This window comes from Astatotilapia calliptera, chromosome 7 (assembly GCF_964374335.1).
Source record: "Astatotilapia calliptera chromosome 7, fAstCal68.1, whole genome shotgun sequence".
NCBI lineage: Eukaryota > Metazoa > Chordata > Actinopteri > Cichliformes > Cichlidae > Astatotilapia > Astatotilapia calliptera.
In genome coordinates this window covers 37,336,473-37,358,787 of record NC_137428.1, presented here as the reverse complement: position 1 = coordinate 37,358,787, position 22,315 = coordinate 37,336,473, and the positions used below count along the sequence as shown (strand labels likewise).

The following is a 22,315-nucleotide window of genomic DNA, read 5'->3' as shown; positions in this document are numbered from 1 at the left end:
GTGTTGTAGTTTGGCAGTTCCTCTTCTTAAAACATTGGTATTTCAAAAGTTTGGTTAATTTGATTGTAAAGGTTAAAATAATGAACGTATTTTACTGACTTCTTGTTGTAGGAGGTGATACCAAAATCATGAAAAATGGTGGCAAGACGAGGTTCAAGAGGACCAAAATTGATGAACTGATGAACTACATGGTTTACACAGTAAGCTTCAATCACCATTTTAACACACAGTGTATATTTATTTTCATATCTATTATCTGATGCACCTCCTCGCCACAGACTGAGGTAAATGTTGGCCTGTATGACTGAATGTGTAAGCCCAATCTTCCTGAAGGCTTCTGTTTAAGTGATGCAAATATGCTATTGATGATGTTTGCTTTTTCTGAATATGTTTTGAGGTCTCCCCCCCCCCAAATTTCTTGCACTGACACTTAAACAATACATTTGCAATAAGTAAGTCAAGCCATACAAGTAGTATATGAAGTCTTCTCAACAGCTATTTGGTGTCTCTCTGTTACTCCTCACCATAGATCTTTGCACTGCTCATCCTGGTGTCCGCGGGTTTGGCTATTGGTCACACATACTGGTATGAGGCTATCGGCACCAAGGCCTGGTATCTGTTCGATGGCAAAGATCAGACCCCCGGCTACAGAGGCTTCCTTAGCTTCTGGGGATACATCATCGTTCTCAACACCATGGTGCCCATTTCGCTCTATGTCAGGTACATAAAGCCAGACAAAATTAAGTGAAAACAATTATATTAATGCGTTTTGTGCTCACTTTCAGATTTGTGTGTGTTCAACAGTACACCAAATAAAAGTTTTTGTGCTTTGTCTACAGCGTGGAGGTGATTCGCTTGGGCCAGAGTAAGTTCATCAACTGGGACCTGCAGATGTATTTTGCAGAAAAAGACACCCCAGCTAAGGTACATTAACACTTGCATGTTTGTTTTTCAATTATCTTTTTTAACTGATTTTTTTCACTGCACTTTTATGCTGTATGTTGTTGAAGGCCTGTGAGTGTTGCCCCTCAATTAAATGGCCATTTCCGGTATTCAAGAATATAATGACGTTTAAACAGGCGAAGAGTATTTGTGGGAGTGTTTCGTTTTTTTTGTACCAAACCAAAATCATATGACATAAATGAAGAATATATGCTGTTTTGTGGTAAACCAGACCTTTTTAATTGGAGATTATTTTGTGAAAATGGCAGATTTTCCACCCTCAGTTGATCACTACAGCTCTGCTGCATAAACTCCTTTAACTGTCTGCAGGCTCGGACCACCACCCTGAATGAGGAGCTGGGTCAGATCCAGTACATCTTCTCCGACAAGACAGGAACTCTGACGCAGAATATCATGCAGTTCAAGAAGTGCACCATCGCTGGACGCAATTATGGTACTGAGGAGTTTTTGTTTCACACAAGGAAAAAATAAGATTCAGGAATGGGAGTTTTACATACCCCCCCCCCCCCCCCCCCAAAGAAAAGCCACCTGTGATGTTCCGGTGTTGGTTTTTAGCTTAAAGTTACCCAAACTTTAAGCTACACAGGTAATAATGGCACATAACTACCGGCAATGAAGTTTGTGCCAAATACATGTTTTTGATTAATGGTAACAAAAGAAAAGCAGCAGTTTCCTGATCAGTGGCCTGTGGCACAGCTTTGAGGGAGTTAAAAGATCGAATCAAATGCAAATTAAAGCAGAAAATGAAACAAATACATGAATCTAGGAAAATATGTTAAGTAAATTGTTGGGTCCTGTATCAACTCTATTTAAAACCTCTCATTCCTGTCTTTCAGTGTGTTTTTTGTTTTTTGACAGTTGCTGTACTGTGGATTTGTAATTTTGGCATTAAAAGTTTGTTTTGTGGGGGGTTGTCTTTGGTTTTTTTCCCCACAGGTGATCCAACTACTGCTGAGGGTGTGTCACTGGAACGAGGAAAGGTAAAATCTAAATAATGAGTTGAAAGAATTTTCATGAGTAGAAACAAATTAAATGTCAGTTCGATCTTCAGCAATCTGTAAAAATGGTCCCCAAAAAACCCTATAAACCCAGGAAAATGGAAAGTCATAAAACCTTTTTCTATTTTATGTCAGCTGGTGGACTGGAGCTGGAACCGCTATGCTGATAAGAAGTTCCAGTTCATAGATAATTCCCTGGTTGCCCATGTCCGATCCAAGAAGGATAAAGATGCCATGGAGTTCTTCAAACTGCTCTCCCTCTGCCACACCGTCATGGTGGAGCACAAAGACGGTAATCCTACAGTCACATAATATAGGTCCTATTTAAAAAGAAGACTGCAGGTACTGACATCTGCTTTTGTACTGTCCTCTCAGATGATCTCGTATACCAGGCAGCGTCTCCTGATGAGGGCGCCCTGGTCACGGCTGCCAGGAACTTTGGTTACGTGTTTCTGTCTCGTACGCAGGACACCATGACCATCAGGGAGATGGATCAGGAGATGACCTACGAAATGTTGGCGCTTCTCGACTTCAACTCTGACCGCAAGCGCATGTCTATCATCTGTACGAGCACACAGCCTGACATAATGTCCTTAAATACTTCTTTAGATGTACAGTTATCTGCATACACATGAAGCTGCAAGGGAAAAAAACCCATCAAACTTTGAAACAGAAACAAAACAAAGTACCAAGTTACTGAAGGATGCGCAATGAATGAAAAACTGATGAAATGCCACCTAAAAACTGAATAAATCAAGTCTTCACTAAATCATGGAAGGATTTTATTATGTTTCTACTCAAAATGCACAACTGGCACAGAACTCAAAAGTATTTGAACAGTTTTACTTGTTTTGGACAATCTTTAATATAAATGCATACGTAGTTAATCCTAAACATATTCTGTAATTTCAATATGTGTGGATGCTGCATTACCTGGACGTGGATCCAGATCTTGCTAAAACCGTCGCTACTGCACCACATGCCATCCTTTTATAGTGTAAGGAATATAGATTGTATATAAATGGGCATATTGCTTCAGGGCCTAAAAAGTGAAACCTGTGACTCACCTTCTTTCTAGTTGTCAGCAGGCGGCAGCACCTCTGGATGCAAAAAGAAGTGCGGTCATTTAGAAATCTAAAGGAAATGACCCTACTTATATCTTTGATTTCAACAAACAGGTTCCCGATGACTTTATGGTCTCAGTCAATAGTTTCATTCATAGTTTTATTTCTCTAAATTCTTATTTTTAATTTAAAGTGAAATAGAAAATAAAACAGGGTTTGTTTGTTTTTGTTTTTTGCAAACTGGCAAAAATTACAAATTTCAAAAAAGGTTTCCAAACGTCACTATGACTACGGTCTTTTTATAGAAATAACTAAAACAAATAAGAGCAATATTATCAAAGCTATTTAGACTGGACAGATTGGACCTGCTACTTTTGACTTTTTAACTCACTGAGACTTCTGTCTAATTACCGCTGATCTTTCTATGTACTGTCTTTTTAGTGAAGTTTCCCGATGGCCGTATTCGTCTCTACTGTAAAGGAGCAGACACTGTCATTTACGAGCGTCTCTCCCCCAGCTCCAAACATAAGGAAACCACCCAGACTGCTCTTGATGTGAGCTATTGTTTAATCTCATTTGCAGCATGCCAGATGCTGTCTTTTTCTCTCAGGAGTAAACAAAGTCAACATTTTCATGTTATCAGGTCTTTGCCAACGAGACCTTGCGGACACTGTGCTTGTGTTACAAAGACATCAGCGCTGAAGAGTTCGAAGCCTGGTCCAGGAGACACAAAGAGGCCCAGGTGACCATGAATGACCGCGAAGCTGCCCTGGATGCTGTGTATGAGCAGATCGAGAACAACCTGATGGTGAGTGGGAAATGACTACGCTTTAGTTTCTATATACATGTAGACTTCATTTGAATGTTTTAATTAAAAAATCTCTTCTGCTAAAAATCTATCGGATTTTAAAGCAAGAAGCTCCCGTTACAGCTAGTAACGAGTTCTCTTGCATTTAGCTAATTGGAGCAACGGCTATTGAGGATAAACTACAGGATGGAGTTCCAGAAACCATTGCCAAGCTGGCTAAAGCAGACATCAAGATCTGGGTCCTGACTGGAGATAAGAAAGGTACCATCACCCCAAAGTGCACAAGAAATAAAACACCTGTATCACATGAATAACAGCGACATGCCTGAGCTGGTTAAAGTAACAATTTGGATGAATTGAATCTGAACTCGTGTTTTAATCTTCATAATTTATCCCCAGAAACGGCAGAGAACATCGGATATTCCTGTTCACTTCTGACAGACGACATGGAGATCCACTACGGAGATGATGTCAAGTAGGTTGACAAGAACATTGCAAACGACATCCCAAGGCGGACTGTCCCTGCAGACTCAATTAAATTCAGTTTTATTTATATAGCGCCAAATCACAACATCGTAGCCTGAAGGTGCTTTATATTGTAAGGTAGACCCCACAATAATACATGGAGAGAAAAACCCGACAATCACATGACCCCCTATGAGCAAGCACTTTGGCGACAGTGGGGAGGAAAAACTCCCTTTTAACAGGAAGAAACCTCTGGCAGAACCAGGCTCAGGGAGGGGCGGAGCCATCTGCTGCAAGCGGTTGGGGTGAGAGAAGGAAGACAGGATAAAGACATGCTGTGGAAGAGAGACAGATATTAATAACAAATGTGATTCAGCAGAGAGGTCTATTAACACAGTGAGTGAGAAAGGTGATTGAAAAGGAAAGACTCAATGCATCATGGGAATCCTCGGCCTACACCTATTGCAGCATAACTAAGGGAGGATTCAGGGTCACCTGGTCCAGCCCTAACTGTATGCTTTAGCAAAAGTAAAGTTTTAAGTCTAATCTTAAAAGTAGAGATAGTGTCTGTCTCCCGAATCCAAACTGGGAGCTGGTTCCACAGAAGAGGGGCCTCTTCTTTTTTTTTTTTTTTTTTTTTTAATTTTATTTTAGGTTAGATTAATTTCCATCCATCCATCCATCCATCTTCATCCGCTTTATCCGAGGCTGGGTCGCGGAGGCAGCAGCCTAAGCAAAGATGCCCAGACCTCCCTCTCCCCAGCCACCTCCTCCAGCTTATCCGGGGGAACACCAAGGCGTTCCCAGGCCAGCCAAGAGATATAATCTCTCCAGCGTGTCCTGGGTCTGCCCCGGGGCCTCCTCCCGGTGGGACATGCCTGGAACACCTCACCCAGGAGGCGCCCAGGGGGCATCCTTGTCAGATGCCCGAACCACCTCAGCTGGCTCCTTTCGATGTGGAGCAGCAGCTGCTCTACTCTGAGCCCCTCCCGGATGGCCGAACTTCTCACCCTATCTCTAAGGGAGAGGCCAGCCACCCTTCGGAGGAAGCTCATTTCTGCCGCTTGTATCCGCGATCTCGTTCTTTCGGTCACTACCCACAGCTCGTGGCCATAGGTGAGGTGAGGTTCGACTAGCGGACGAACTCTCCTTTCCAGCACCCTGGCATAGACTTTCCCAGGGAGGCTGAGGAGTGTGATCCCCCTGTAGTTGGAACACACCCTCCGGTCCCCCTTCTTAAAGATGGGGACCACCACCTGGTCCCCATCACAGATGTAAAATTTTCTTTTTAACATGTAACTTGATGATGATGATGTGTTCCATCATCAAGTTACATGTTAAAAAGAAAATAACTTGATGATTGGACACATCGCCATCAAAACATCAGAAAACAGTGAAATGAAACCATTGCATTCTGTTTCCATTCATATTTAAAGTGTTCCAACCATCTTTTATACTATTTATGGCCCAACTGTGTTGCAATTGAGCACTGTTATCACCTGTATTGTGTGTCTACAGTGAGAAGCTAACCAGACGTCAGGCCAGCAGAAGGGATGACCCTCAAGCTTACCGTCGAGGCAAAAAGAAAACGGCCGAGCCTTTCTTTCCCGGATCAAACAAAAATGCTCTCATCATCACTGGAGGATGGCTGGTGAGCTTTCTTCAAAAACCAAAACTAAATTAAAGCTACTATAAAAGATGAATTGGTAGTACTAAAAAGCCTAGCCAATGTTATAGTCTAAAGATAAATGTAATATATTGCCTTTAATACGGTTTCCCTGCATGGTTTACATACTAATCTACTCTCTTTATTCTTTTCAGAATGAAATTCTGTATGAAAAGAAGAAGAAACGCCGTCGTCTGCGTCGTCTGCGTCTAAAGAGGCGTCAACCTCCAAGCAACCCTCAGGACGGACAGCCGATGGATGATTGGGAGAAAGAGATGAGACAGGTTTAACAAAAAACTTTGATTATTGTGAGTACGAAGAATTTTTGTCTTCATGATATTAAATCCAGTGAAATGTTTCTCTCTACCGGTAGATTGACTTTGTGGATATGGCTTGTGAATGCGAGGCGGTCATCTGCTGCCGTGTAACACCGAAACAAAAGGCTAATGTGGTGAGTTTGGTGAAGAAGTACAAGAAGGCTGTGACACTGTCCATCGGAGACGGAGCCAACGACGTCAATATGATCAAAAGTAAGGACACAAGCTAACTGTGCTCACGCCAAGTGTGTAAGATTCTACGAATCTGCTCTAAGATTTCTCCCCGTCCGCTCTCCCTCCAGCTGCAGACATCGGTGTCGGTATCAGCGGTCAGGAGGGGATGCAGGCCGTCATGTCCAGCGACTACGCCTTTGCTCAGTTCCGTTACCTGCAGCGCCTCCTGCTGGTGCACGGGCGTTGGTCTTACATCCGAATGTGCAAGTTCCTGCGTTTCTTCTTCTTCAAGAACTTTGCCTTCACTCTGGTCCACTTCTGGTACTCCTTTTTCAACGGATACTCCTCACAGGTCAGCAGCACTGTGAAAGTCATCCCTTTTGATTTTATTCTGAAAAGAAGGGAATGTTTGTAGTATCATAGCCATCATTAGACTAACTTTTCATGGAGTTTGCCCATTATAACATGTACTTTAACCCTGTGAAAATTGCAAACGTAGTGAGTAGCTCCCACACAAAACACTGAAGCTCATTTCTGTAGAATTTTTAATCCATGTTCAAACATGGCAGAGAGTAAATGTTCTCCTGCTGGAAGACATCCACAGAAAACGCCTTTCACACACACAACCTAATTTCCATTAGTCAACATCAACTTCTCGGTTTAATGTCTAAATTTGTACCTTGGTCCTTTTGCCTAAGGGGTCGTAATGTTAACCTTCAAAGGTTTTTACTGAGCAACACCTAAAAGAATACTTTTAACGGTGCATACATCTGAATGCTCCAGTCGCACAAGAGGCAAGAACAAGATTATGATACTGCAGACGTCTCTCCTACATCTTCAATTCCTCATCCCACTAAGTAGCATGATTGCTTTGGATTAGGTTGTGCAGTGAGAAGTGCAGATTTGTGGTGCTTTACTTCTAAAGTACACACTCAGTGACAGATAATACTGAACAGCAACAGAGACGATAAATGATTGTTTTTTCCTTCCCGCAGATCACCTTTGAAGACTGGTTTATCACACTCTACAATCTGGCTTACAGCAGCTTGCCTGTTCTACTTGTTGGACTTCTTGACCAGGTAAAAGCTGAATTTGTTGTAGACCAAAGAAAAGAGGGCTATTGTATCCTGCATGAATGTAAAAACTAATTATGAATACCGGTAGCTTTTTTTTTTTCTTCATAATTTTCTCATAATTTCATGGCACAAAGACAGAGTTTAGTTGAGTCATTCTTCAGTAGATATTTTTTTCTTAATCTTAAAATTTCTTGAAACCTTCTCTTTCTTTCTCTGTTGTAGGATGTCAACGACAGACTGAGTTTAAAATTCCCCAAACTCTACATTCCCGGTCAGCAGGGGACGTTGTTTAACTACAAAAACTTTTTCATCAGCTTGTTCCACGGCATCTTCGTCTCACTCATCATCTTCTTCATACCTTATGGAGCCTTCCTGCAAACCATGGGGCAAGACGGAGAAGCCCCCTCAGACTATCAGTCCTTTGCTGTCGTTGCTGCCTCGTCCTTGATTTTTATCGTGAATCTGCAGGTTGGTTACAAATTTCTGAGCATGTGCAGTGCATAAATTTTCAGTTTTTGCTTTTAGGAATTATAATTCGGATTTTGTGACTTATTTGAAGTATTGATGTTGTCAAAATATGGAGCTACTCAAGAATATTGATATTTGTAATGGCTTTTATGTAAAATATCCTGTCTGTCTTTTCTCCTTCCTGTCTTGTCAGATCTCCTTAGATACCTCCTACTGGACTTTTGTCAACTGCTTTGCAGTTCTGGGCAGCATAGCCATCTACTTTGGGGTCATGTTTGACATCCACAGTGCTGGGATCCATGTCATCTTCCCCTCAGTTTTCACCTTCACAGGTTAGTTGACCACAGCTTCACTAATTTAAGCGGTTTGTCTGACTGTTATTCAAAAAGCCAATAAGGGTTGATGACGTATTCTAAAATTCCTGTGTTGGTTGGCCTCCAATTTAAAGCCTGCTTCAGATTAAATCGCTCCTAGGGGATCTCTGGCCAGCTGAAGCTGCAATATCACTGACAAATTACTTGTTGATATATTAAACAATAATTGCATTAAGGCAACTTCATCATTCATTTGTAGCTTTCAGTGTAGACACTCCTTACAGCTGTTTGTCAAGAAAAGTTAAGTCTCTTTAACTGCTAAATCCTCTACAAGTTGTCAGTAAGTCAGGCTTTGACAAAAGGCTTTTTATTTTCATTAGCATGAATGCAATAGCCTTCTACTAATAATTTTACCCAATGAGAATCATGTCCAAGTATTGAAGGTCCCCACATAAACCCCTCATTCTTCATTTCTCTGTTAACATGTGTGTGTGTATTTATATGTTGTGTTTATAGGGGTAGCATCAAATGCTTTACGCCAGCCGTACCTGTGGTTAACCATCATCCTAACTGTGGGCATCAGCCTTCTGCCTGTCATCTGCATCCAGTTTCTCTCTAAAACCATCTGGCCCTCTGTAGGAGACAAGGTGAGACCTCTGCCAGTGCAGCAACAAGCCTGCTGGTCATTTTCTGACCCATCAGCCTGAACCCTCTCAGGGAAGGTGGGGGAGTCCTGGGTGATGGGCAATAAGATGCTTGACATACATAAATATATTAATAAACATAAAACAACATAGCTTTGTTTTTTGTTTTTTTGTTTCTTTCATGCATTGCTTTAAATGTATGATTATCACTTACTAATTCTGGCCACAACTTTATTTCCTAACATTGATGGCAGGGCTGTAGCATAGATTATCCTAACCCACCATTCTTACATTACAATTACACAGCATCATTAGGGTGCCGGCTGTATTGCAGAATATGCAAGCGCTCTTTTGTAATTACAAGTTGCTTTTAAGGCTGTATTCTGACCATCTTTTGAAGTAAAATTGATTTCTTCTTTCCATTATGACTTTCTACTTTATTTCCATGGACCCTTCTGCTTCATATATTACCGGCTTATTTCCAATCGTCCTTTAGGTCCAGAGAAACAGAAAGAAATACGAGATGGAGCTGAAGGAAGATGACGATAAGAAAAAGCCAGCGCCCTTCCAGCGAGGCCGGCGTTCCCGGCGATCTGCATACGCCTTCTCTCACGCCCAAGGCTACGCTGACCTTATTGCATCTGGGCAGAGCTTTCGACGGCGCCCACGGGCACATGGTGGACCTCAAGAGAGCATCAGGGAGATTCCCCGGAGAGAGGCCGAAAACATCTGAAGGGGCGGGTCTGAGTCTGAGACGGAGCAAAACTGCAGTAGGGGGAGCTGTAAATATTTGGGAGTGCAAAGAGCACTTAGTTATTCTATTGCAGTTTAAGAACATTTTCCTTATAAGGTATTCTGAGCATGCCAGAAGGGAATAAAAGAAAATGAGCTCTCCTGAAGTTTCTTAAATGAAACTCTTCTAAATTGTTTTTCGCTCCTGTCTGTGACCTAGACTCCCCGCCTCCAGATGCACCTCTATGCACAAACTTTGTTGAAATACTAAAGCGCAAGAAGCTCACCGAAAACGACCGTCATTATGAGGTCTGAGGTCACGCAGCATCTGTGTGACTGACAATGTTATTTAACTCAGGATTTTAAAAGAGTTTTATTTTTAGTCAGTTTATCCCTGCTAAGTCTTTCTGTACTGTAACACTAATATAATAATTTTGATTTTGAGTTTTAGCCTTGTGTCTACAGCACACTTGACATATTAGTGTTTTCGTTAAAAGTATAAGAATAATATTTAATCTGTACTGCATTAAGTCAGACTAAAGCATCGGTTAGTTTGATTTCCATTCGTTGACCTCCAAAGATTTACCTTCACATTAAGCTAGTGGGCTAAAGTTAAACAAGTCAAGACATCATCTTTTTAATATTTTATTCTACATAATAGTGGGACGTTACTATGCTAGGCAATGCAGGGTGGTCAGATGTTATAAAGTGTGTCTTAATTTAACAGTGAGATGTGAATGGTGATCTTTTCTCCTCTGCAGCATCAAACCAGGTGTACTTAGAGTAATCACTAAATTAAGGTACTTCATGCTTGAAATCTTTTAAATACCTCTTTCCAAGTTGGATCCTTGTTTTGTTCGGTGCCTTACATTAAAAAAAAAAAACCCACACTTTCCTCCTCCAACAATCTTCAGAGCTTACTTCAGAAATAGAGCAAGGGTTTGTCGGTTTATCTTCATTTGATTAACTTTTACTAGTTTGTACGTTCCTTTCTGTTTTTACAAATTATTCCAAGTTAACTTACATGTTCTTTAGGTTCAAACAGGAGAATTATCTTAGTGTGAGTGGGTATGTGTGTGTATGTGTATGTTTGTTTCATTTTGTTTACAATCAACCCAAAGAAAAGGTTTTTTTTTTCCAGTCCTCTAATCAGGTTTAGAATATTGAGGAGCCAAGACTGATGATAGTTCCTGTTCTGACTGTTACTGTATCTTTTTCATGCTAGTGTTACTGTCCACAGATGATGTCTTTTTATTCCTGAATGAATGGAATAGTCGATCAGGACTGCTGTTAAGTAAAAGCAGCAGTATGGTCTTTGATGTATGATGGTGTTTTATCATGTGGTTGTTAATAAAAGCCAAGGGCACATTTAGCAATCTGAAATGTGTCTTTATTTAAATTTTAATTTGAGTATTGCCTACCTCTTGTTTTCTCTATGCTCCTCTTTTCTGCAGTCTCTCACCCTCCCAAACTGGTCAAAAACAGATTCCTGCCAGTACTTCAACTTTGTTCTAATGAAGGTGTCTTCCTGGCAGAAGTGCTTTCTTACAAGAGAGATAATGTATAAGCAATCTTCTTAGTCCAAGCTCTGTTGAGCTGAGTCTTCCTTTAACCTTAACTAGTAATGACTTAATGAATTTATTCACAAATCAAATAATAATCATCTCACAAATCTATCATTACATACAGCAACCTTCAATACCACTGATATTTATTTAGTGTCTCTCTGACTGAGCTTTCTGAGTGAACTTCAACCATTACTTCCCGCAGACAGTCAACACGTCTGTTAGAACCCATCCCTTCTAAAGTGCTCAAAGAAATCCTACCACCATGTTTGAGAAGCAATAATCTCTTTTAAAGGCCACAGGCCTTTAAAAGGCCGTAATTAAACCATGACTTGAGAAGCCAGCAGTTGACACAGCTCTTACCTAATTATCGATACATCTCCAACCTTCGTCTCATCTCAAAGATTCTTGAAAGAGTAGTTGTCAAACAGCTAACAGATCATCTTCAGATGAATGGCTTATTTGAAAAGTTTCAGAGCTCATCATAGTGCTCTCTGTGCTCGTCCTGCTAGACCTCAGCGATTAGACCATGCTGTCAGTATAAGATGGTTTGACTCCTATCTAATAGACTCTTATTTGTTCCTGGAAATGGATGGTGTGTAGCTGTATCCCAATTCAGGGTCTGCAGCCTTAAAGGCCGCATTTTAAGGCCGATTACATCACAGCAACACAACGAAGGCTGTCCCAATTCGAAGGCTGCTCGAAATGCGGCCCTCAAATGCGTCCTCCTTTTCCCTGAATTTTAAGGACGTGGGGGTGTAGACTTCGTCGTGGCCCAACATATCCCAGAATGCATAGCGCGGCGGTGGGTGTGGACAATTTTTCCGAAAAAAAAACGGCGGATGAGGGGCGCCCGAGAAAACTTTAAGTATGTACTGAATATTATGTCACTTATTTATGTGCAAATGTTTAATAACGAAGAACATTAAACATTACTGTTGGCCACATGTCGGCAAAGTTATGTGACATTAGTGACGTTTGTACTAACTTGGTTTTAAAGCCTTTACTTTAAAATATACGCCGTTCATTAGCTGAGCTTAATCTTACAGAGAATGATCAAAGCGCATGTAGAAACAAACAAACAAATGAACAAATTATGTTCTCCTTCATTTCTGTCAAACAAAGCTGTATGAAACGTTTCCAGCTGTTAGTATCATGGTTGCTAGGCAACCTGGGCAGCGCGACGGAGGCTAGACCGTCCCATTTCACAAGCCTCGCACTTCCGGCCTTAGCGGTCTTTGAGTACGCTGCCCTTGTGGACCGTTAAGGCTGCAGACCCTGAATTGGGATATAGCCTGCGTGTGTGCTTAACAGCGTCTTCTTCACACACTGTTAAATATGCAGTTCCACAGGATTTAGTGCCAGAACAGGTTCTGTTTACATCATATGCTTTCCTTAGGCAGTATCATTTGAAGGGATAATATACATTTTCACTGCTAAACAAGGATCCCCAGCTTAGTCAAACTGCAGGAATGTCATAAAGATCTTGATGACCTGTATATTCTTGCTGCTAAATTCAGATAAAACTGAGGTTATTGTATTCTCTCTCTTTTGCAAGGGCAGGTCTGTCCAGTCTGAGCATCGCGTTTAATATGGACTCTACAACATTTTGAAGTGTATGTAGGTGCACTTCTGCCACTGACAAAGCTATGTCCAGATGAACAGAATCAACTTTTTGGGATTTTCTTACTGGGGTGATTGAGCATGCATCAAGCTGTAGGTGCAGGTTGTAGTTTACACAGGTCACACTCCCCTCACATTCCCTCATTCTCTTCAGAATCCCAACCAACGTTTTATGAGATGGTGCCTCCTTCTTCAGTCATATGATCTCGATGTTCAACATATAAAGGTGCACACAATGTTTTGGCTGATGCACTATCGAGGGCTGTGTCTCGGTACTATTCTTTTCAATTTTTTGGTAAAATGTTAACTTCTTTCTGCTTCCATATGCCTCTATAGGAAGAAATGGGGCTGAGATGAAGGAAGTTCAAAAGTTTAAACCAGCTTTGTAGATGGCTAGCTAAGCCATATTTTTATTGGTGGGAGTGTGATGGCCTTGTAGCACTGCTATTGTCACCTTTGTGTTTTGGGTTAGATTGTTAAAGTATCCAGCTGCACCTGTAAGGTGGGAGTGACGGGAGTATATCATCTGTCACACACACTCTCTCTGGGAGGCTGTTGCCAACATGTTTTTGTTACATGCCTCTTTTTACAACATATTGCACAAACCTTTACAAGCACCCATGCTGGGCATTTCATACATACACATACATACTTACCATTACTCATTACCTCTATAGTTACATGCATTTATTCAATGCAATCATTTTTTGAAAAGGATATTATTTAAGGAGGGAAATGTCCTCAGTTTCACCTTCATGAAATCTTTTGGTGGTTATTTACATTTGTATTCATATATTTGTCTTTAAAATTTTACACAAGTAAAACGGGAAAGTCACTTTTTATTCCTGCTTTAAAACATTTTAACGTAGAGCTTAATTAAAAATCCTTTAGCTTTGTTATTTTGGAATATTGTACAAAGATTTTTGGATAAAATATATGAACCGATTTGAGAAATAAGAAGAGATTCATACATGATCGCTTTTAAGTGCGAATAATAACAAGATTGAAGGTTAATCTTGAATAAGCAATAAGTTATGGTCCATGAGTCTTTAATCTGTTTCTTTCACACACTTTCACTCAGATCAGATGTTTCAGTTCAGACGGACACTGATCTTTGTAACACAGAGAAATAAGCTTCCTGCTTTCCAAACAAACACTCCCACTCGGTCCACATGTTTCCTGTTCCTATACTTAGATCTACAAGTTTACAGATGGGTGTGACCAGCATGGTGTGCACGTAAACCCCATTCAGTGCATGTGAACAGAAGGAATGAGAGTCAGTTTTGTTTCTTTGTATGACAAAAGTGAAACTATTTCACAATCATAGTCTCTGACCGGTGAAATGGCGCAGGGAGGAACCCACTGAAACCAGGACAAACTCAGCTGTTCGATCTGTTTGGATCTCCCGAAGGATCCGGTGAATATTCCCTGTGGACACAGCTACTGTATGAACTGTATTCAAATCCACTGGGATAAAGAGGATCAGAAGGAAACCCACAGCTGTCCTCAGTGGAGACAGACCTTTGCACCGAGATCTGCTCTAGGGAAAAACACCATGTTGGGAGAGTCAGTGGAGGACCTGAAGAAGACTTCAGTCAGCGCTTCTTCTGAACTTGAAGATGTGAGCTGTGATTTCTGCACTGACACAAAGCTGAAAGCTGTCAAGTCCTGTGTGCAGTGTCGGGTCTCTTACTGTGAGCAGCACCTCCAGCCTCACTATGAATCCCCTGCCTTTGAAAAACACAAGCTGGTGGACCCCTCCCAGAAGCTTGATGACCATGTCTGCTCTCATCACAGTGAAGCTATGAAGATTTTCTGCCGCACTGATCAGCAGTGTATCTGTTGTCTGTGCTCCAAGGTTGAACATAAAGGCCACGACACAGTCCCAGCTTCAACAGAAAGGAAAGAGAAACAGAGAGAGCTCGAGGTGAGTCAGCAAAACATCCAGCAGAGAATTAAAGAAAAGGAGAAAGACGTGAAGGTGCTTCAGCAGGAGGTGGAGGCGATCAATCAGTCTGCTGATAAAGCTGTGAGAGACAATGAGAAGGTCTTCGAGGATCTTGTTTCACTCATCAAAAAAAGAAGCTCCAATCTGAAGCAGCAGATCAGATCTAAGCAGAAAAATGAGTTGAACAGAGTCGGGGAGCTACAGGAGAAGCTGCAGCAGGAGCTCGCTGAACTGAAGAGGAAAGGGACAGAGCTGGAACAGCTGTCATGCACACAAGATCACATCCACTTCCTACACAGTTACCCTCTTCTGTCGTCTCTAAGTGAATCCACAAACTCGCCCAGTATCAATATTCACTCACCGTGTTACTTTGATGAAGTAACAGCAGCTGTATCAGAGGTCAGAAAGAAACTCGAGAATACTATTAAACTTGAGTGGACCAAGATCTCACTTAAAGTGACCAGTGCGGATTTTTTACTCCTACCGGAGCCAGAACCCAAGACCAGAGCTGACTTCTTGCAGTATTCACGTCAAATCACACTGGATCTAAACACTGCACACCCACAGCTGATATTATCTGAAGGCAACAGAGTAGCTAGATTGACGATAAAAAAACAGCTGTATCCTGATCATCCAGACAGATTCACTCAAAGACAGCAGGTTCTGAGCAGAGAGAGCCTGACTGGACGTTGCTACTGGGAGGTGGAGATGGGACCAGCTAGTGCTACAGTTGCAGTCACATACAAGGACATTAGCAGAACAGGAGATGAAAGTGAATTTGGATGCAATGACAGATCTTGGGCTTTAGAAAATTCTGTTGAATTTATTCACAACAGCATGAGCAACACCATCTCGGGTCCTCGGTCTGCTAGAATTGGAGTGTACCTGGATCACAGTGCAGGTGTTCTGTCTTTCTACTGGATCTCTAACACCATGACTCTCCTCCACAGAGTCCAGACCACATTCAGTCAGCCGCTCTATGCTGGACTCAGTGTTTATGGTTGTGGTAATTCTCTGAAATTGTGTGAACTCAAATAGATGGGCAGGAGAAAGAGTAACTGTGTCACTCTGTGTAGTGTTATTTTACGATGCACCTACTGTAATCAGTCGTTTCTTATTGTAGATTTTACTAGGATAGAATAAAAGCTTTACACCATAATACTGTCAGCAGCTGGTTGCCATTCAAATGTTATTTGAACATGTCTTAGTGTTGACATAATTTATCACAGCTATTGTCCACATATATAGCTGCAGAACCAGTCAAAGGTTAAATACAGTCATAGTGGGGAACACTATTTAATTTTCTTTTTCAGTTATTTTCCATGTTTTATACCAGGAGTATAAAAATGACCCCATTACTAAAGAACAACATGTGGAGCTTTTTATGCCATACTGTGCAGAAAAGTATCCCTACTACCAAATATGCTACGTTTGGGATAAATCAAAAGTCCACTAAGAGGAAAATTAAACCACAAATGAACCTTTATGAGTGATCAAGATGATTAGAAATTTCCCTTTAAACTATCTCTCTACCACCATTGATGTTCTGTTAGGAAATTTACTTGTTTAGAACAAATTTGCAGAAGCTTGTTTTATGTATTATTATTATAATTAAACTTGCCCAACCAATGATTGGTACTGTATCTGTTAGGGTGTTGGGGTTTACTTAATATCTGTGAATCAGGGTTTTGTTTCCTCATTTGTAAACTAATATTTGTTTGTGTTCATGCTTACCCTTCTCTCCAGTGTTTCTTTTTCTGCTTTTGCTTTGCTGATTTGTGTTTCTTTTCTCCGTTCTAATTATTTCATATTTCATAAACCTTGCCTGTGGATTTCTGATTTGTATACTCGGGACAATTTCCCTCTATTATTATTGTCTGCCTGGCTCTTATTGATTGATTTGCACTGGTGTTTTTCCTAGTTAGCTTATAACTTTTGGGCCTTTTTATCTTTTTAGTAATTCACATCATCTGAGTGCTGGAAATACTTATTCTTTTTGTTCTTTTCAGCCTTTTCTTCCACATTGGGTTCTCATTTTGCAAAAACATGGGGTACACCTGTACTAAAACATTAAGACTGAGTAAATTAGGTTTGCTCAATTTAATGTAACTTTAGGTTTTAAAGTTATTTGTTTGTGAAAATACTGCTGATGTAAATAATATACAGTGCACAGTTATTGTTGCTGTGGGAAACCTGACTAGGGATTTGGTTTTCTTTAACATAAATAAAATTTGTACTATTTGAATGCATATAATCTTTTTTTTCTGTTTGTGTTCCTGTTGATGTTCATTAAAGTGTTTCGAGAGGGTAAAAGCTGTGAATTAAAAACAGCAGGAGAGCAAATGTGCATCGGTAAGGCCTGATTAACTTTGAAGGTGATTTAAGTAGTTAAAGGCATTAAATATGTACATTAAATGAATAAACATCCAACATGACACAGACGTGGAGGATTCCTCGACAATTAGATGTTTTATCAGGTTCGTCCAGAGAGAAGAAAGTATCTTAATGCTGAAATAAAGGACGTGATTGACAATGGGACTGCAGAGCCATCTAGTTCTAGCTCAGTGTTTGCTTTCAGATAATATAATAATATAACTTATACTTTTAAAGGCCACTTTGAAGAAGATATAACATTTAAAAGATGAAGTAAAATGTTAATATTTTGAAAATGAATGGATGCATAAATGAATGAATGAATTGTGTTGGTGAACAAAATCGCGGATAGCAAATTTTAAGTGAAAATAATGAATTGTGAGGTACAAGTGTACCTCACCCACACAATAACTGCTAGTTCTATAAGTTTGGAAGTGGCATCTGTTCAGTCATAAGACTAATCTTTAATCCTCTTTAACTCATGATACAATGAAATTGGTGCAGTTCAGTCACAGATAAGCTAAGTTGCTAAGCTTATTGTGCTCTTACTCTCAAACACACACTCTTGACAAACTTTGACCTTTGTTTGATGAGGAAGGAATTAGCCCCTCCCCCCTCATTCCTGTTATATAGAAAAGTCAGTCCCATTCATTTCAGGTGTTTTCTGTTCCTGCCCTGATCACAGATCTGCAAGTTTAAAGATGAGTGTAACCGGCATGCTGTGCTCTGACATGCCAGTCAGTGCGTGTTAGAAGCTGAAATGAAATAACTGCAGCTCAGCCCTGTTTTTCTGGTAAGATGAAAGTGAAACTATTTCACAATCGCATTCTCAGAGGTGAAATGACGCAGCGAGGAGCCCAGATAAACCAGGACAAACTCTGCTGTTCGATCTGTTTGGATCTCCTGAAGGATCCGGTAACTATTCCCTGTGGACACAACTACTGTATGAACTGTATTCAAATCCACTGGGATGAAGAGGATCGGAAGAACATCCACAGCTGTCCTCAGTGCAGACAGACATTTGCACCGAGGCCTGCTCTGGGGAAAAACACCATGTTGGCAGAATTAGTGGAGGACCTGAAGAAGACTGGACAAACTGCTCCTGCTACTCACCGCTATGCTGGACCTGAAGATGTGAGCTGTGATGTCTGCACTGAGAGAAAGCTGAAAGCTGTCAAGTCCTGTCTGCAGTGTCTGGTCTCTTACTGTGAGCAGCACCTCCAGCCTCACTATGAATCCCCCGCCTTTAGGAAACACAAGCTGGTGGACCCCTCCCAGAAGCTTCAGGACAATATCTGCTCTCATCACAATGAAGCTATGAAGATTTTCTGTCGCACTGATCAGCAGTGTATCTTTTATCTGTGCTCCATGGATGAACATAAAGGCCACGACACAGTTTCAGCTGCAAAAGAAATGAGTGAGAAGCAGAGAGAGCTCGAGGTGTGTCAGGAGAAAATCCAGCAGAGAATTAAGGACCAAGATAAACACATGTGGGTTCTTCAGCAGAAAATGAAGGCCATCAGTCAATCTGCAGATAAAGCTGTAAGGGACAGTGAGATAATCTTCACAGAGCTTATCTGCCTCCTAGAAAAAATAAGGTCTGATTTACAGTTTTTTCTGAATGCTTGAACACTAACTGTGATTCCTGTAGCACAATCTCTAAAACTATTCAGACTTATAGCAAAACCACTCACTGAGTTTGCAAAACTGTAGGCACAATTCACTGCACAACACTCAATTACCAAATTTCCAACACACTCCTAGCAAAAGTATACACATGTATGGCTATCATTAACACTAACTTGCCAACTGTCTGGCACACTTTCACATGTGAAAACTTTTTTAGATAATTCGTTCACTTTGCAATCTGCCTAAGCACTATAATACAGGTAAGCTGTGTGTGCGGAGTACAATGGAGGGAGCAGAAAGAGTGAGAAGAAGAGGAGGCCGAGGAAGAGGACGTGGAGGTGAAGAAGTAGGATGAAGAGGACGACAAGGACAAGGAGGAGCAAGAGGAAGATGAGGAGGGGGGAGAGGAAAATGAGGAGGGGGGAGAGGAAAATGAGGAGGGGGGAGAGGAAGGGTAGGAAGAGTAAGAAATAGAATTACTGATGACATCAGAGCTACAATAGTGGACCATGTAATCAACCGTGGAATGACCCTGAGGGTAGCTGGCCAACGGGTCCAGCCTAAACTGAGCCGCTACACTGTAGCAAGCACCATAAGGACATCTTGAAATGAGAATCGGTTAGTACAGTCACTTTGCACAAAGATTTGTAGCACTGCCATATGCCAATGAGAAACACACCAATACCATTGATGTAAAAATACTGAAATTGTTACTTTACAGAATTGCTAGATGACCAGATGCTGGGGGCAGAGGAAGCATGTTCACTGCAGACCAAGTAACCCATATAGTCATTATGGCGATTGCAAATAATCCTATACTTGGAAATAAACACTTGTGTTTGTTTTGATGTGTTTGAATAAACACCAGTACTTGAAGTTTGGATCCCTCTATGCTTATGGATCTATGACAGAAGTATGAGCTCAAACTGACATAGCCTACCTTGTGCACAGAGAAAGCAAAAGCCAGATGTGTTTTGTATTCATACCATCAGTGTGCAGTTGGCGCATTGTGTGCTTAGTAGATGATGGCTTGTGTGTACTGTTTGATACGGAAACACCATTTTTACGAAGGTGTGAAGAGTTAATCTAGCTGTGTTTGCTTTTGCAAGAGAACTACAATGTTTTGATAATTGGGTGACAGGTTTTCTTATTTGTGTGAAGAGTTTTGCAAAATTAGCCAATAGTTACAAAAAATGTGCTTAAGCAATCAGAAAAAACTGTAAAGCAGCAGATCAGATCTAAGCAAAAAAAGGAGGTGAGTCGACTTACAGAGATTCAAGAAAAGTTGAAGCAGGAGACTGTTGATCTACAACAGAAGAAATCTGAGTTGGAACAACTCTGTCACATGCAGGATTACATCACCTTTCTACAAAAGTATCCCTCACAGCCAAGCTTGACTTTCAGTGAGAAGCCACCCAGCATCAGTATTCACCCTCTGTGTAACTTTGATGATGTGACAGCTTCTCTGTCAGAAATCAGGGAAAAGACGCAGGACATACTCGAAGGACAATGGACCAAGCTATCAGCAACAGTGAGTGACTGTGATCAGTCACCGTCACAAAGAGAACACACAACTAGAGAGGAATTCTTAAAATATTCACAACATATCACACTGGTTCCAAACACAGAAAGTGAGATTTTAATATCTGCTAGCAAGAAAAAAGCACTACAAAAACATAGCACTACAAAAACATAGTACACAAACAAATTTTTTTTAAATAACCTGCTGAAATGAGACATTTTTTTTCTTTCAGGAGATCCTAATTGTGCTGGCCAGTGTTACTGGGAGGTGACGTGGTCTAGGACTGTTGCAGTAGCAGTCACAAACACAAACAGACTACCAGTTTATGGATTTGGGAATGATGACACATCTTGGGCGCTATATAGTATAAGAGATAAATTTGAATTTAGACATGACAATATCAGGACTCACATCTCCACATGTCAGTCCTCCACTACTGGAGTGTATCTGGACCACAGTGCAGGTACTCTGTCCTTCTACAGTGTTTCTGACGACATAACTCTCCTCCACAGAGTGCAGGCAACATTCACTCAGCCGCTCTATGCAGGATTTTTTGTTGGTTATGGATCTGTAGTTGAGCTCAAGTAGACCGCAGTCATTAGATGAGATTGTAAAGATTAGTTTCTTATTTTGGACTAATTGAGTTTTTGTTAAACACACTCACTTATGTCATCTTGAAGTTTATAAATTGGATGTAAACTGTAAAATATGATAACATAGAAACGTGATTTTCTAGTGCTAGCCCCCCTGCTCCACAGCTCTCCGTCTCTAATTAAAAATATTACACTGATTAAAGTTTACTGTCAAGAATGGGAAAGGGCATTTGTATACATCTTGGTTGGATTCAATTGAAATGACACTTCTAATCACTTTTATATATGCATTTCCTTTATTTAAGTTCCAAATATGATGGTGCCCTAAAATAAAAAGAGCTCTGAAAATTTCTGGTCAAACTGAAATGTAAACACAGGAATAACAAACTCCCTAAATATGTGAATTTCATCCATCAGTCCATTCAGAGCTGCAAGTCTGTCACAGGGCAAGCAGTAGGGTACATCACCATCACCAATCACATGTATGACTGAGTTTTCATTTTAAATAACATTCTAACTAATTCTAACTATTGGAAGATATAAAGGTCTTTGTCATAGCCATCATGGAAGACACTGTCACCGATATCTGCAGTTATAAGAGAGATATGCGTTTTTGGTATCTTACATTATTTTGTTCATATTTCATTGATTTGTACATATATTTCTTTTGACAAAGCAGTGTTTAAGGTTTATAAATGCATGTTTGTGTCTTGACCTGAGTGCAACCACTGAAATAAGCAGCAGCCTGCGTTTAAATAGAGCAGTACTGTTTGCACCCTCTTGATGTCACTGCATGACTGCATTTGTCTCTCTCAGCTTTGCTTTCATTATAATTCTCACTTCAGTGAAGAATCAGCGCCACCAGTGAGAACAGCCAGCATTATTAATATTTTCACATATATTACTGCATCTTTTTGTGATTGAGAGGTTTAAAGATTTTTTAGTAGTAGTTTAACTTTGCAAGCTTTGACATGTTTGGTATATGTTTAACTACGACAATAACGTTATTAAATTATTCTTTCACAACATTTTCCAGTCACAATCACTTCTCCATTAGAGGTTCAACCTTCAAATATATATATTTTTTGTTGTTTATTGTTTTTTGTTTTTTTATCTTAATTGAAATGAGAATTGCAATAGTGACAAACATAAAAACTGATGTTTTCTGGGGACACAAACTATTTATAAGACTTACAAAACTTCAATGCTGTACTGCTGCATAGACGTTTTCTGATTGTTTTCTTCATTTATTTATTCTGCTAATGTCTTTCAAACTAGAGTTGACTTTACTAATTTTATTTATCTACCTGTTAATATTATTACCATTGTTGTTGTTGTTGTTGTTGTTGTTACAGGATTCTTGCCTCCTTTTC

At 40.4% G+C, this 22,315-nt stretch overlaps 3 protein-coding genes across 3 annotated transcripts in view; all 3 read left to right on the top strand.

The window, feature by feature from the left end:
• The window catches only part of atp8b1 (ATPase phospholipid transporting 8B1), a 36,826-nt gene extending 25,765 nt beyond the window's left edge, over positions 1–11,061 (top strand). The window contains exons 11-30 of the mRNA XM_026174493.2: positions 112–200; positions 530–720; positions 840–924; positions 1,273–1,396; positions 1,900–1,943; positions 2,097–2,253; positions 2,337–2,525; positions 3,467–3,579; positions 3,669–3,833; positions 3,983–4,094; positions 4,233–4,308; positions 5,817–5,949; positions 6,120–6,248; positions 6,338–6,494; positions 6,584–6,807; positions 7,451–7,534; positions 7,754–7,999; positions 8,193–8,331; positions 8,830–8,960; positions 9,454–11,061. Coding sequence (XP_026030278.2) covers positions 112–200; positions 530–720; positions 840–924; positions 1,273–1,396; positions 1,900–1,943; positions 2,097–2,253; positions 2,337–2,525; positions 3,467–3,579; positions 3,669–3,833; positions 3,983–4,094; positions 4,233–4,308; positions 5,817–5,949; positions 6,120–6,248; positions 6,338–6,494; positions 6,584–6,807; positions 7,451–7,534; positions 7,754–7,999; positions 8,193–8,331; positions 8,830–8,960; positions 9,454–9,690 — 2,825 coding nt within the window. The 3' untranslated portion in view covers positions 9,691–11,061. The remainder of the gene's footprint in view (positions 1–111; positions 201–529; positions 721–839; positions 925–1,272; positions 1,397–1,899; positions 1,944–2,096; positions 2,254–2,336; positions 2,526–3,466; positions 3,580–3,668; positions 3,834–3,982; positions 4,095–4,232; positions 4,309–5,816; positions 5,950–6,119; positions 6,249–6,337; positions 6,495–6,583; positions 6,808–7,450; positions 7,535–7,753; positions 8,000–8,192; positions 8,332–8,829; positions 8,961–9,453) is intronic.
• A 2,629-nt stretch (positions 11,062–13,690) lies between these two features.
• LOC113027372 (tripartite motif-containing protein 16-like) lies at positions 13,691–17,074 on the top strand. The gene has a single exon (XM_026176990.2). The coding sequence runs from the start codon at positions 14,325–14,327 to the stop codon at positions 15,861–15,863; it is 1,539 nt and encodes a 512-aa protein (XP_026032775.1). The 5' UTR covers positions 13,691–14,324; the 3' UTR covers positions 15,864–17,074.
• An 825-nt stretch (positions 17,075–17,899) lies between these two features.
• LOC113027373 (E3 ubiquitin/ISG15 ligase TRIM25-like) lies at positions 17,900–20,713 on the top strand. The gene is made up of 2 exons (XM_026176991.2): positions 17,900–18,796; positions 20,582–20,713. Exons 1-2 carry the CDS (start codon positions 17,997–17,999, stop codon positions 20,589–20,591), a joined length of 810 nt encoding a protein of 269 aa, XP_026032776.2. The 5' UTR covers positions 17,900–17,996; the 3' UTR covers positions 20,592–20,713.
• The last annotated feature ends 1,602 nt before the right edge of the window (positions 20,714–22,315 follow it).